The sequence below is a fragment of the Odontesthes bonariensis genome, chromosome 20 (assembly GCF_027942865.1).
Source record: "Odontesthes bonariensis isolate fOdoBon6 chromosome 20, fOdoBon6.hap1, whole genome shotgun sequence".
In the NCBI taxonomy this organism is placed as follows: Eukaryota; Metazoa; Chordata; class Actinopteri; order Atheriniformes; family Atherinopsidae; genus Odontesthes; species Odontesthes bonariensis.
In genome coordinates, this window is record NC_134525.1 from 1,340,920 (window position 1) to 1,354,547 (window position 13,628).

Sequence of the window (13,628 nt, forward strand, 5' to 3'; positions counted from 1 at the left end):
GTGAGCGAGTGACCTCGCTGCTCATCCACCAGACTCAGACCGAAGCGCCTCTGCATGCGTCTCCCTGGAGGACTTCCATCTCAGGACTGAGTCTGAGAGTCAGACCGGGTCAGAGGAGGTGGGGGAGTCTCCCTCACTCATCACAAAGTTTCCCCTCAGCCGACCCGAGCTGCTTTAACCAGACAGAACAGGCCGGTTGCATCTTATTACCGTTCATATGGAGATACTGAGCAGCTTAACGTGGCACTCAGTGGGGTCACATGGCCCTGAAAGGATCGGATTATTGGCTAAATTACAATCAGACTGAGTTATTAAAGGGTAATTCTCCTTGGATATCTGGCGGTGAATGAATGGGATCAGAGGCACAAAGCGTGTCATACCCCGGTATGATAGGTGGCGCTGTACCCATTCCAGCTGTTGCTAACAGAGCCACTTCCTGTTGACCTCTTCACCACCAACAACAACAACAAACTCAGGCATTGGAGAAAGATGGAGAACGCAGAGCCAGATGAAGCTACGTCCCTCTACATTTGGTCTGTGATGAGCTGCTTGTTGCACAAACTCGATGCCCAACGGAGCATTCTCCATCGCGTTGTTTGTTTCTTTCTGACGGCGACAACAACAGGAATATCGTCTCCTTTGACTTCCGGGTCACGACCCCGGGAAAACATCTGGAGCATGCGCAGAACGCAAAGTCTGATTCACCACGTGCTTCAGCGTCTACAAGCAGGTTTAGAGTGACTTTCAACCCAGTTATCTCGGGGTCTGAATCCCATCCGATCCAGTTCTTAGTCAGATTAAGGTGTCTACATGCACTTAATAACTCAGTCTGATTGTAATTTAGCCAATAATTCGATCCGGTCCCATTCTTAGTCAGATTAAGGTGTCTACATGCACTTAATAACTCAGTCTGATTGTAATTTAGCCAATAATTCGATCCGGTCCCATTCTTAGTCAGATTAAGGTGTCTACATGCACTTAATAACTCAGTCTGATTGTAATTTAGCCAATAATCCGATCCCATTCTTAGTCAGACTAAAGGCTCGTGTATACTTCGCAGCAGTGTGTCGCAGTGAGCTTGTCGCAGACACGACGCAGTTATTTTTGATTTATGCCTTGAAGCGCTGTCTGCGCTATGTTAATCCCACGCCACAACGCAAGAGGGACAATCATGAACAAGCTAGGATTGTGGGTGTTACGGTTACGGAGGTCATACAACAACAATGGCGACTGGACAAATGCGCACTTTGATTGAGATGCAGCTGATCGATCTAGAAATAGAAGAAATATTGCTACTACTGGAGCTGGCAGAGAGGGAAAGAATCGTCACGGTTAGCACGGTTAGCGTCAGCCGGTTAGCAAACCGGAAATACGCATAGTGTAGAGCGGATGTAGAGTTGACCAATCAGAGGCCTCCTTTCTCTCCTCCCTGCGGCGATATCTGCGGCACTGTCTGCGGTGAGTTACAATTTTGAGGAGGTGCACCAGAGTGTCTGCGTAGTGTCTGCGTTAACTGCGACACACACGCAGACGACCTGGTTTCCGAGTATAAATCAGGCTCAAGGTGTCTACATGCACTTAATAACTCAGTCTGATTGTAATTTAGCCAATAATCTGATCCGGTTCCATTCTTAGTCAGATTAAGGTGTCTACATGCACTTAATAACTCAGTCTGATTGTAATTTAGCCAATAATCCGATCCGGTCCCATTCTTAGTCAGATTAAGGTGTCTACATGCACTTAATAACTCAGTCTGATTGTAATTTAGCCAATAATCCGATCCGGCCCATTCTTAGTCAGATTAAGGTGTCTACATGCACTTAATAACTCAGTCTGATTGTAATTTAGCCAATAATCTGATCCGGTCCCATTCTTAGTCAGATTAAGGTGTCTACATGCACTTAATAACTCAGTCTGATTGTAATTTAGCCAATAATCCGATCCGGTCCCATTCTTAGTCAGATTAAGATGTCTACATGCACTTAATAACTCAGTCTGATTGTAATTTAGCCAATAATCTGATCCGGTCCCATTCTTAGTCAGATTAAGGTGTCTACATGCACTTAATAACTCAGTCTGATTGTAATTTAGCCAATAATCCGATCCGGCCCATTCTTAGTCAGATTAAGGTGTCTACATGCACTTAATAACTCAGTCTGATTGTAATTTAGCCAATAATTCGATCCGGCCCATTCTTAGTCAGATTAAGGTGTCTACATGCACTTGGATGGATGGATAGAGGGGATGGATGGATGGATGGGTGGAGGGAGGGATGGGGCCCAGCTGGAACTAATCTGGGGGTATGATCAGACAGGAATTACTCCCCAAATTGTAATCTCACAAAAATGTTCTCCCTCCATTGAAAATATCTTCATGCTGGTGAGACTGTGGGACAAATCCGAGATCAGCTGGTTTCTATGAGGGGTTGCAGAACTGATGGTTTTACAACCTCTGACAGCTGTTCCTTTGGATTCGTGTCTGTTTTCTATCTAAAATGAAAGCTGTAGAAGGAGAACGTCTAAAAGCTGCTGAACATCAAAGAGCTTTGACCTGAAGAAAAGTTAAAGCCAGCAGAAACAGCTGAAAGGAGATTCTTCTTTTCTCAGCTACAGAAAAGGTTACGCAGTATAGACCGAGCAAACATCCACCAGGGAGGATTCTGTGCTTTACCATTCCAAAGGAAGAGTTCCCAGTCCACACCCAGATTCGACTGGTTCATCCGTTCCACCACATCTTAAGAACTCCAGCAGGTTTGTTTTGTAATTCTGCAAACAGCCCAGCTAACGTGTTTAAGAGTAATAAATGGGACTGTCCATCGGCCCACTCAGGACCGATGATAACGACTCACATTGGTTGTACTCGGGATTCTGGGAACCGAAAAGGCAGCGACCAAAATGAGGATCTTATCTGGGTCAACAATTGGTGAGGATAAACCTAAGAACAAATATGAGACTGCAGTCAGCTAAAAGAGCCAAAGTAAGAACAGCAGCTGAGGATGAACGAGAAGCTGAACTCATTCAAACGGACACAAACAGGAGAACAGATCAAAGAGACGTCCCTCATAAATGAGTGAGAAGGCCTCTGCAGACCACGCCGGACGTCCCGCTGCTCAGGACGGCGTCGTTTCCTCTGACAGCCGTGGACTTCATGTACAGTAACCTGAACAGTGTCAGTGTTGGTGGGTTTGAAAGGACACGGATATTCAAAAAGCAAAGTGGATTTATTTCACAAAAACAAAGTATCAACAGAAAGCGCGGCTGAGCCGGATATAAAAAAACTAAACGAGACTTTGAAAACAAAACATGACTGTGACAAACAAAACAAAGGACATGACTTGACATGAAAATACTTTGCTGTGGCGTGGCGTGGCGTGGCGTGGCGTGGCCTGGTGTGGCGTGGCGTGGCGTGGCGTGGCCTGGTGTGGCGTGGCGTGGCGTGGCCTGGCCTGGCGTGGCGTGGCCTGGCCTGGCGTGGCGTGGCCTGGCGTGGCCTGGCGTGGCGTGGCCTGGTGTGGTGTGGCGTGGCGTGGCGTGGCGTGGCGTGGCGTGGCCTGGTGTGGCCTGGTGTGGCGTGGCCTGGCGTGGCGTGGCCTGGCGTGGCCTGGCCTGGCCTGGCGTGGCCTGGCGTGGCCTGGCGTGGCGTGGCCTGGTGTGGTGTGGCGTGGCGTGGCGTGGCGTGGCGTGGCCTGGTGTGGCCTGGTGTGGCGTGGCCTGGCGTGGCGTGGCCTGGCCTGGCCTGGCGTGGCCTGGCGTGGCGTGGCCTGGTGTGGCCTGGCGTGGCGTGGCCTGGCGTGGCCTGGCCTGGCCTGGCCTGGCCTGGCGTGGCGTGGCGTGGCCTGGCGTGGCGTGGCCTGGTGTGGCGTGGCCTGGTGTGGCGTGGCGTGGCGTGGCGTGGCGTGGCGTGGCCTGGCGTGGCCTGGCGTGGCGTGGCGTGGCGTGGCGTGGCGTGGCGTGGCCTGGCGTGGCGTGGCATGGCGTGGCCTGGCCTGGCGTGGCCTGGTGTGGCGTGGCGTGGCGTGGCGTGGGTGTTGACGGGGAAGGATCTCACAAAAACTGAAAGAGAACCTGGAAACTAAATACTGTGGAGGGTGATTAGGGATTGAGTGCAGCTGATGGGGAACACACAGGTGAGGGACGTGAGGCTGATGGCATGACATGAACTAAACACAAGACCTGAACCTAAAACATGAGAAAACTACGAACTAAACTGAGACATGATCTAAAAACCTAGTCCCATGACAAACATGAGCCCAGATGTTGGTCACACCTGAGCTCCTCAGACTTTACAGTGAACCCACTCTCATAATAATCTGATTTCTGACCGTGCTGATGTCACAAAGCAGAGCAGAAGCCGAGTGGAGCTGGAGTTTCAGTCCCACAGTAAAGAAATGAAGTCAGATGTGGGCGTTGGATCTGAGGAAGTCCGTCTGTGCGTGGGTCTGCTCCTCACATCTCCTGCTTGGATCATATCCTTCTGGTACCATCTCGGGAGGGACATCCCGATAAGAACGTTTCCTCTGAGATCAACTGGGCCGAGCCGGCTGGGTGGAGGCCCCGGGGCCGAGCCGGCGCTCACTGCAGGGATGTGTCCCAGCTGGTGTGGAGGCAGCTGGGGGGGAGGCAGCTGGTGTGGAGGCAGCTGGGTGGAGGCAGCTGGGTGGAGGCAGCTGGGGTGGAGGCAGCTGGATGGAGGCAGCTGGTGTGGAGGCAGCTGGGTGGAGGCAGCTGGGTGGAGGCAGCTGGGGTGGAGGCAGCTGGGTGGAGGCAGCTGGATGGAGGCAGCTGGATGGAGGCAGCTGGGTGGAGGCAGCTGGATGGAGGCAGCTGGGTGGAGGCAGCTGGGGTGGAGGCAGCTGGGTGGAGGCAGCTGGAGGGAGGCAGCTGGGGTGGAGGCAGCTAGAGGACGTTGGATAGAAAGGCCGGTCCTCTGTGCTCCCTGATGAGCTCCTTTAATGGATGGACAGATTTCAGTCTTTTTCTGCTGTTTGCCACTGATGCACTGGAAAAAAAATCAAAGTCTTACCAAGTATATTTGTCTCATTTCTAAATGAGACAAATATACTTGTCAAAATATCTCATTACACTTAATATGAGACACAGCTGCCTAACAAGTAGCATATTTATTTATGGGGATAGTTTTATATATATATATATATATATATATATATATATATTTATATTTGTATATTTACAAGGATATGTGTGTAGTATATATTTATTTTTGTGATTATAGATTTCAGCCAGATATAGGGACTTGTTTTAATACATCTGGAATATCTTAATAAATGAAAAAGTCTTGAAAACAAATTGTTTTGAGTCACATATCATATGAAACAAGCTTTTTTTTTTTTTTGACATTTGCATTTTTGACAAGATCACTTTTATCTCAAAAGTCCTAAATATCACATCTTATTTCAAGAAATCTGGACAAGCCGATTTTCACTAGTTCCATTGGCAGATTTTTTTGCTTATTTCAAGCAAAAACGTTTCGTATTTGTTGTTTTTTTTATTTATTTTTGGAGGGGCATTTTTTAAAGTGTGTCAGCAGCCTCTTCTGGTGCCATGAGTCCATCTAAAGTGTCTCATTTATTCATTTTGTCCCCCACCCAGGCAGGTTTTATTGCTCTCTGCGACCTGGATCTGTCACTCAGAGGCGGTTTGGATCCTGATGAACAGGATTTCATCCACCGTCAGGTCCTTGGTGTGAACATCAGGATTATTCCTGTTCATTTTCATAAACAACACATTTTTATGACCCTCTTAAAGCTTCATGTTGATGAACTTCCATAGTTTTCCTCACAGTAAGTGGCAAATTCTGTGGAAAACGAAACCTATCCGTGATTATAAATCGCTGCACACTCTATGTTACTCATTATTTTTGCCATATCTGACTTTGACTGTGTCGAAATCTGGGGAAACACCTACAAAACCACTCTGTATGCAGAACACAGGAAAGAGCAATAAGGACAATAAACCAAACAGGACGCAGAAACATCACAAACCCAAACTAATGAACAAATGTTCATGAAGTCACACATGGTGAAATCTGTGGATTTGGTCAGATTCAGAACGGCACAATTAATGTGCAAAGCGAGAAATAATCTATCGCCATACAAGGAATGTTTAGTGATGGGGGGGGGGGGCATAATCTAAGGGGAGACCTAAATGTTATTAATTAATTGTGGAACAGTCTGGAGACAGAAATAAAACAAAGTGCAAATATAATTCTGTTTAGAAAAAGGTACAAAAAAAAATATCTTTAAAAGAAGTACATGGAAGAGGAAGGACGATGAGGGATGAATATATGAATAGAATAGGATTAATTAGGTTATTAGTAGGTTAATTAGTATATGGTATATATATATTTACATTTATATTTATATTTACAAGGATATGTATATTTATTTTTGTGATTATATATTTATTTATGGGGATAGTTATATATATATTTATATTTACATTTATATTTACAAGGATATGTATATTTATTTTTGTGATTATATATATTTATTTATATTTACATATATTTGTATATTTACAAGGATATGTGTGTAGTATATATTTATTTTTGTGATTATAGATATTTAGGAAGTGTATATATGGCATATATTTATATAGGTGTATTGTAGTTAGGATATTTACAAACTGAAGAGTAGTTAAAGGGGTGGGAAACTAAAATATTGTACTTCTTTCCATTCCTTTTTCGAACAATGTGCGGTGTTTTGTCATGTATTAGCATTTTATGCGATTTAAATTTCTTTATTTTGTATGTACAAATAGTTACACACGTTTTCTTTTTTACACACGTTGGAAAATAAAAATCTATCTAAATTCCCTCCAGTTACCTGATTTCCATAAATAGGCCCAACTCGTGCTTTTAAAGCAGAAACGTGCCGGAGGCTCTTCTCTCTTTGCACAGATCTCGTGTTGCAGTTGAGACCAAACATCTGGCCGTGCCACACATCTGGCCGTGCCTCACATCTGGCCGTGCCTCACATCTGGCCGTGCCTCACATCTGGCCGTGCCACACATCTGGCCGTGCCTCACATCTGGCCGTGCCAAACATCTGGCCGTGCCTCACATCTGGCCGTGCCTCACATCTGGCTGTGCCACACATCTGGCCGTGCCAAACATCTGGCCGTGCCTCACATCTGGCCGTGCCACACATCTGGCCGTGCCTCACATCTGGCCGTGCCAAACATCTGGCCGTGCCTCACATCTGGCCGTGCCACACATCTGGCCGTGCCACACATCTGGCCGTGCCTCACAACACATCTGGCCGTGCCTCACATCTGGCCGTGCCTCACATCTGGCCGTGCCTCACAACACATCTGGCCGTGCCTCACAACACATCTGGCCGTGCCTCACATCTGGCCGTGCCACACATCTGGCCGTGCCTCACATCTGGCCGTGCCTCACATCTGGCCGTGCCTCACATCTGGCCGTGCCACACATCTGGCCGTGCCTCACATCTGGCCGTGCCACACATCTGGCCGTGCCACACATCTGGCCGTGCCACACATCTGGCCGTGCCTCACATCTGGCCGTGCCTCACATCTGGCCGTGCCTCACATCTGCTCTGCGGCTCATCGCAGCTCGCTGCTGCCACCTGCTGTATCCACCCAGAAACTGCGTCCAGACGCCTCAACAGCTGCAGAAAACATCTGCAAACACTTCCCAGTCCTGCAGGTTTCTTTATCTGCTCTTTGATTTCAGACATTTCATTAATCATCATTATTTTCTGGACAAACTATTTTAACTTTGCAGGTATAGATGATATAGTCTGATTCTTTAATGACAAAGTTTAAATCCAGGCTGAAAACAGTTCTATTTAGCTGAAAGTAATTTATCTGCACTCTTCACTTTTAAATTAATTAATTAATGATTATTTATTTTATGTAGCTGTAAAGCACTGTACGAATTGTGCTCTATAGATAAAATTATATCGAAGCCAATTATTAGGAAGTCATTTTACATAACATTTATATGTTTTTTAATGTATTTACTGCACATGTAACCAAATTTCTTTGCTGTGTTTAAGGCTCGGAAGGATGGAGAACACAACACCGCTTTCTGGGATGTCTTTATTTTCCTCCCCCCACATCCCAAAATAAATGAAAAAAACCTTTAACATTTAACAACCTGCCTTCTTATCCTCCTCATCAGGCTCCTGTGAGACTGCTGGAGATGGAGATGCTTCCATTAATCAGCCAAACTGATCAATCAGCCCCCCTCAGTTCAGCTTCTGTCGACTCTTTAAAGAAGTTTGATCACATTAAACTTCACTGCAACATGTTTTTGTGCCTTTAACATTCTATAAAACAGTCGATTTGATCTTTATTTCTATCAGTTTGTTCCCGTTTGCTCCCAAATTGCTCCTGACATGTTCGTTTTCTTTGAAACTTGAATCATTTGGCTGCACAACATGAGTTTGTTTGGATGGAACCAGCTGTGAAGGAGCCGCTCACATTTGTTATGATTTCACTCTTCTTCTGCTGCCTTAGAATCGACCTGATAAGCTTTCTACCCTCCGCTGTAACATGGCTGGCTCCTTGGATGGCGGGACCACCGGTGGACAAATGGTGAGGTTAAAACGAACAAAGATTACGACTCATCTGATACTTCTTCAGGAGACACACCTTCTAAGGTCAAAGCAAGTATAGGAAAATCTTCCCCTCTCGATTTAATTGTAAAACAAGAGGTATTTGTACATAACGAATGTTTATTCACTATTTTTATTTTATTTTATATTTATTTTATTCTATTCTATTTGCTTGTTTTTACTACTTTAATTGATTTCATATCTTTACTGTATGCTGCTGCAACAAAACAATTTCCCAAATTGGGATTAATAAAGTATTTATCTATCTATCTATATATCAATCTATTAATCAAGAAAAACGTTCGATTTGCCTCCAGTAAACTTATCACAGATCCAGAAGGACGTTATACAATCGTCTCCGGTATATTATACCAGAATCCTGCAGTCTTAGCAGCCGGATCTCGATGGCGCTGGGCCAAACCAAAAGGTTTTCCAGCCGATTGTCGCAGAAATGTCAGAGAGTGGTTTCAACGGGACCGCGAGCCGGAGTGGCGTTAAGCAGAAGAAGCTCGGAGGTGGTTCCACATTATGGATGTTATTTGTTATTTATGCTTCGGCACGCACTCCGCCCACCCCTGAGGGTTCCCTTTGTACAGTGGGAACGCAAGCTGACCCCAAAGAGACCCGACCCGTACTGAACCGTTTTACATCTAACCCCATTGTAACTAATACATTAAAAATTTGGAATGGAATCGGGAAAGGGTTTGGATGGCACTCCCTACCTCAAAGTAAACCTCTTTGTAATAATCACCTCTTTGTACCGGCCAGGATTGACTCGCGCTTTGCAGTTCTGGAAAATAAAGGCCTGAGATGACGGATTGCCCAGCCAGCATGTCCATGTGGGGCCCATAAGGTTTAAATTTGGGCTGCTGTGTTTGTCTGTATTGCCTTTGGAAAATTTCACGAGTTGCGGAAAAATTAGATACATGCGCACATAAAAAGCACTTTATTAGCACATTTAAGGGCCGAGGGTAGGAACTGGTATTGGGTCAAATGGTTGAAGGCTGACAGGGGCCTTCACCTTGTTTTTTAATTATGATTACAATGAATTGAATTCCAATTGGCTTGAATTGGACTTTGTTCTTTAAGTGCCTTGAGATGACATTTGTTGTATTTGGCGCTTTATAAATAAACTGAATTGAATTGAATTGTTTAAGGCTTAGGGTAACCCTAACCCCTAACCCTTCAAGTTGCACTTTGAAACCCATATGGGCAAACACAGGTGGGGCCACCGTGGAAACTGCAGACAAACCCACCTGGGACCCTTATCTGCAGCAGGCTGGAGGTCCCCCCCACAGAGTCCAGACTTTAGGCAGAGGACACGGTCTAACGTTTACTGGGGACGTTTAAAGTCTTACAAAAGTCACAATAACAGGAAAAACATCACATTCATTGTACATTTAATTCTGTTCAAACAATCATCTTCAACCTCATGTCCTGAGTCAGCTGCAGCACCAGGCTGGGGTCCTGGTTTCTGCTGGTGGTCCATCAGCTGCAGCACCAGGCTGGGGTCCTGGTTTCTGTTGGTGGTCCATCAGGTGCAGCACCAGGCTGGGGTCCTGGTTTCTGCTGGTGGTCCATCAGGTGCAGCACCAGGCTGGGGTCCTGGTTTCTGCTGGTGGTCCATCAGCTGCAGCACCAGGCTGGGGTCCTGGTTTCTGCTGGTGGTCCATCAGGTGCAGCACCAGGCTGGGGTCCTGGTTTCTGCTGGTGGTCCATCAGGTGCAGCACCAGGCTGGGGTCCTGGTTTCTGCTGGTGGTCCATCAGCTGCAGCACCAGGCTGGGGTCCTGGTTTCTGCTGGTGGTCCATCAGGTGCAGCACCAGGCTGGGGTCCTGGTTTCTGCTGGTGGTCCATCAGGTGCAGCACCAGGCTGGGGTCCTGGTTTCTGCTGGTGGTCCATCAGGAGCAGCACCAGGCTGGGGTCCTGGTTTCTGCTGGTGGTCCATCAGGTGCAGCACCAGGCTGGGGTCCTGGTTTCTGCTGGTGGTCCATCAGCTGCAGCACCAGGCTGGGGTCCTGGTTTCTGCTGGTGGTCCATCAGGTGCAGCACCAGGCTGGGGTCCTGGTTTCTGCTGGTGGTCCATCAGCTGCAGCACCAGGCTGGGGTCCTGGTTTCTGCTGGTGGTCCATCAGGTGCAGCACCAGGCTGGGGTCCTGGTTTCTGCTGGTGGTCCATCAGGTGCAGCACCAGGCTGGGGTCCTGGTTTCTGCTAGTCAGCCTACTATCACCTTAAGAATATATCGAGGTTAAAGGATCTGATGTGTCAGCAGGATCTGGAAAAACTGGTCCATGCATCCATCTTCAGTCGGCTTGACCAGCGGCATCAATTCCGCCAAAGCTAAGCTAAGCTAAGGCGAGCTCATTATAGTCACATGACTACAGTATCAATCAATAAATATACATGCCCAGCAAATAATCACCACTAACATAACAATGGACTCGTCTCCGTCTCCCTGTTAGCATTAGCATTAGCATTAGCATTAACATTTGCATTAGCATTAGCATTAGCATTAGCGGCGGAGGTGCTGAAGTGGACAGCCTCGTTAACAGCCTGAATCCCGCCTTCACTACCTGGTCCTCTGGGGCAACATTGGGCCCCTTTTTTTGGTGATAAATAAATCTAAAGTCTTCTGCTTCTTTTTCATATTTTACATTAATTAGCAAACAACAAATCCTGCTAATAACATCAGCTTTGACCTCCGTCATCTCGTGGGAGGGGGGGGGGGGGGATACCACATTTCAAAAGGGGATACAAGTGTTGGGGAAGATGATACTGAGATAAATTGTTTGTGTTGTTCAGAATTTCATTTGTAGTTCATTTATATGTATTAAATAATAGAATAATCAATACAAATTGACAGAGTAATTCCATAAATTCATTTAAAAAAAAAAGAGAAAAAGAAAAACGAACATTTACACTTTCCCCTGGAGCCGAGGTGTGGCAGCTGCCGTACCCAGTTGACGCCCATGGGCTTGACTACTGTAACAGCATCTTTACAGGTCGACCTAAAAACTGCAGCTCATTCAGAACTCTGCTGCTCGAGTCCTCACTGAGACCAAAGAACTGGACCCCATCAGACCGGCTGCCTGTCCATCAGAGGAAAGACTTTAAAGTTCTGATGCTGCTCTATAAAGCTCTGAATGGTCCAGGACCAGAATGCATCAGTGACCTCCTGACCCAGTATGAACCTTCCAGACCCCTCAGCTCATCTGGATCCGGTCTTCCATCAGTTCCCAGAGTCAGAACCAGACATGGAGGAGCTGCATTCAGCTTCTGTGCTCCACATGTCTGGAACAAACTCCCAGAAAGCCTCAGAGCAGCTGAAACACTCAGTGTGTTTAAGTCCAGGCTGAAGACACACCTATTTTCAGCTGAATAAAGCTCCAAATCTGAAGCTGGAGTTTCAAAACTTATTCACATTTTAACTCCTGGTTGTATCTATTGTTCTTATTTCTTTTTTTTGTTTAAAATTTAAATCGTGCTTTTCATTTCTACTGTTTTAATGTCTCTGTAAAGCACTTTGAATCACCTTGTAGTTGAATTGTTCTGTACAGATAAACTCGCCTTGCCTAAGGCTGAGACGGGAAGGAGGAAAGAAGAAGAAAGTGGAGATAAACAGGAAGCCGCTGAGGGCTGGATCTTCCTGCCCAAACACGGTTTAATCAGTTCATTGTTCAGTTAGAAACCTTCTTATGAGGGTTTGCTTTGGTCCAAACAGGTTCAGTTCCAGTCTGTTTCCTGGTCTGATTGCATCCTGTGGGCAGCCTGAACCACAGAGCAGTTTGTCCTGTCTGCGCGGTGCTGCCCCCTAGCGGGCCGGAGCGTGCTGTGCAGCTCCCAGACACAGGTACTCCAGGTTCTCCGCCGCCGGCAGGAACAGGCCGTTCCCAGTCTGTGGCAGGAGTACGGCCTCGCTGGTGGGGTCCTGAGCCGCCAGGGGGAGCGAGACCTGAGTGGTGTTCAGGTATTCGTGCTGGGACGGGGCCGGATCCTCCAGCGGGGGGGGCAGCCAGTCGGCCCCGCTGCCCAGGCTCAGGTCGTCGTAGTTGGGGTTAAAAACCTCTGAGAGCCGGCTGCTGGGGCTGGTTCCCCTCACACTCTGATTCATGTACTCTGGAACACAGCAACCAGGAAAGCATTGTGCTTTATCATTCTGCACTGGAAAAAATCTAAATCTTACCAAGTATATTTGTCTCACTGAGTATCTCATTACACTTAATATCAGACACAACTGGCTAACAAGTACCATTTCAGCCAGATATAGGGACTTGTTTGAAGACAATACATCTGGAATATCTTGTTAAAAGTCTTGAAAACATCTTGTTTTGAGTCACATATCATATGAAACAAGCTTTTTTTGACATTTGAAGAGGTTTTTAAACTAATTTCAAGATCACTTTTAACTCAAAAGTCCTAAATATCACATCTTATTTCAAGAAATCTGGACAAGCCGATTTTCACTAGTTCCATTGGCAGATTTATTTGCTTATTTCAAGCAAAAACGTCTTTTATTTGCTGTTTTTTTACTTATTTTCGGAGGTGCATATTTTTCCAGTGTGTTTGTTATCTTACACTGGAAAAAATCAAAGTCTTACCAAGTATATTTGTCTCATTTCTAGTCCAAATATCTCATTACACTTAATATCAGACACAACTGCCTAACAAGTACCATTTCAGCCAGATATAGGGACTTGTTTTAATACAATACATCTGGAATATCTTGTTAAATGAAAAAGTCTTGAAAACATCTTGTTTTAAGTCATATTTCGAATGAAACAAGCTTTTTTTTTCATTTGAAGAGGTTTTTCAGCTAATTTCGAGATCACTTTTAACTCAAAAGTCCTAAATATCACTTTTTTTTTTCTTTTCTTTCTTGTGTATTTGCCTGCCAAGGGACTACGGATGAAAACTAGCTTTGTAGCTATAATCCGGCATATTTACATTTGTTTTTATACTGATGTTCATTAATGTGCATTGTCCCTATTCAAATAAATAAATTAAATTAAATTAAATTAAGAAATC

General features: G+C 45.9%; 1 protein-coding gene across 3 annotated transcripts in view; it reads right to left on the bottom strand.

Annotated features, from left to right (window-relative positions):
• Nucleotides 1-9,921: 9,921 nt before the first annotated feature.
• The window catches only part of LOC142370423 (melanoma receptor tyrosine-protein kinase-like), a 70,989-nt gene continuing 67,282 nt past the window's right edge, over nucleotides 9,922-13,628 (bottom strand). Inside the window, exons 27-28 of one of the 3 annotated variants that reach the window (XR_012767858.1) lie at nucleotides 11,517-12,719; nucleotides 9,922-10,719 (exon numbers count right to left, since the gene is read on the bottom strand). Coding sequence is in view for 1 of the 3 variants with exons in the window: in XM_075452993.1 (XP_075309108.1) it covers nucleotides 12,415-12,719 (305 nt within the window). In the remaining 2 variants the exon portion in view is untranslated. Of the gene's footprint in view, nucleotides 12,720-13,628 lie in introns of all 3 variants that reach the window. The other 2 variants (XR_012767857.1, XM_075452993.1) reach the window with 2 other exon arrangements.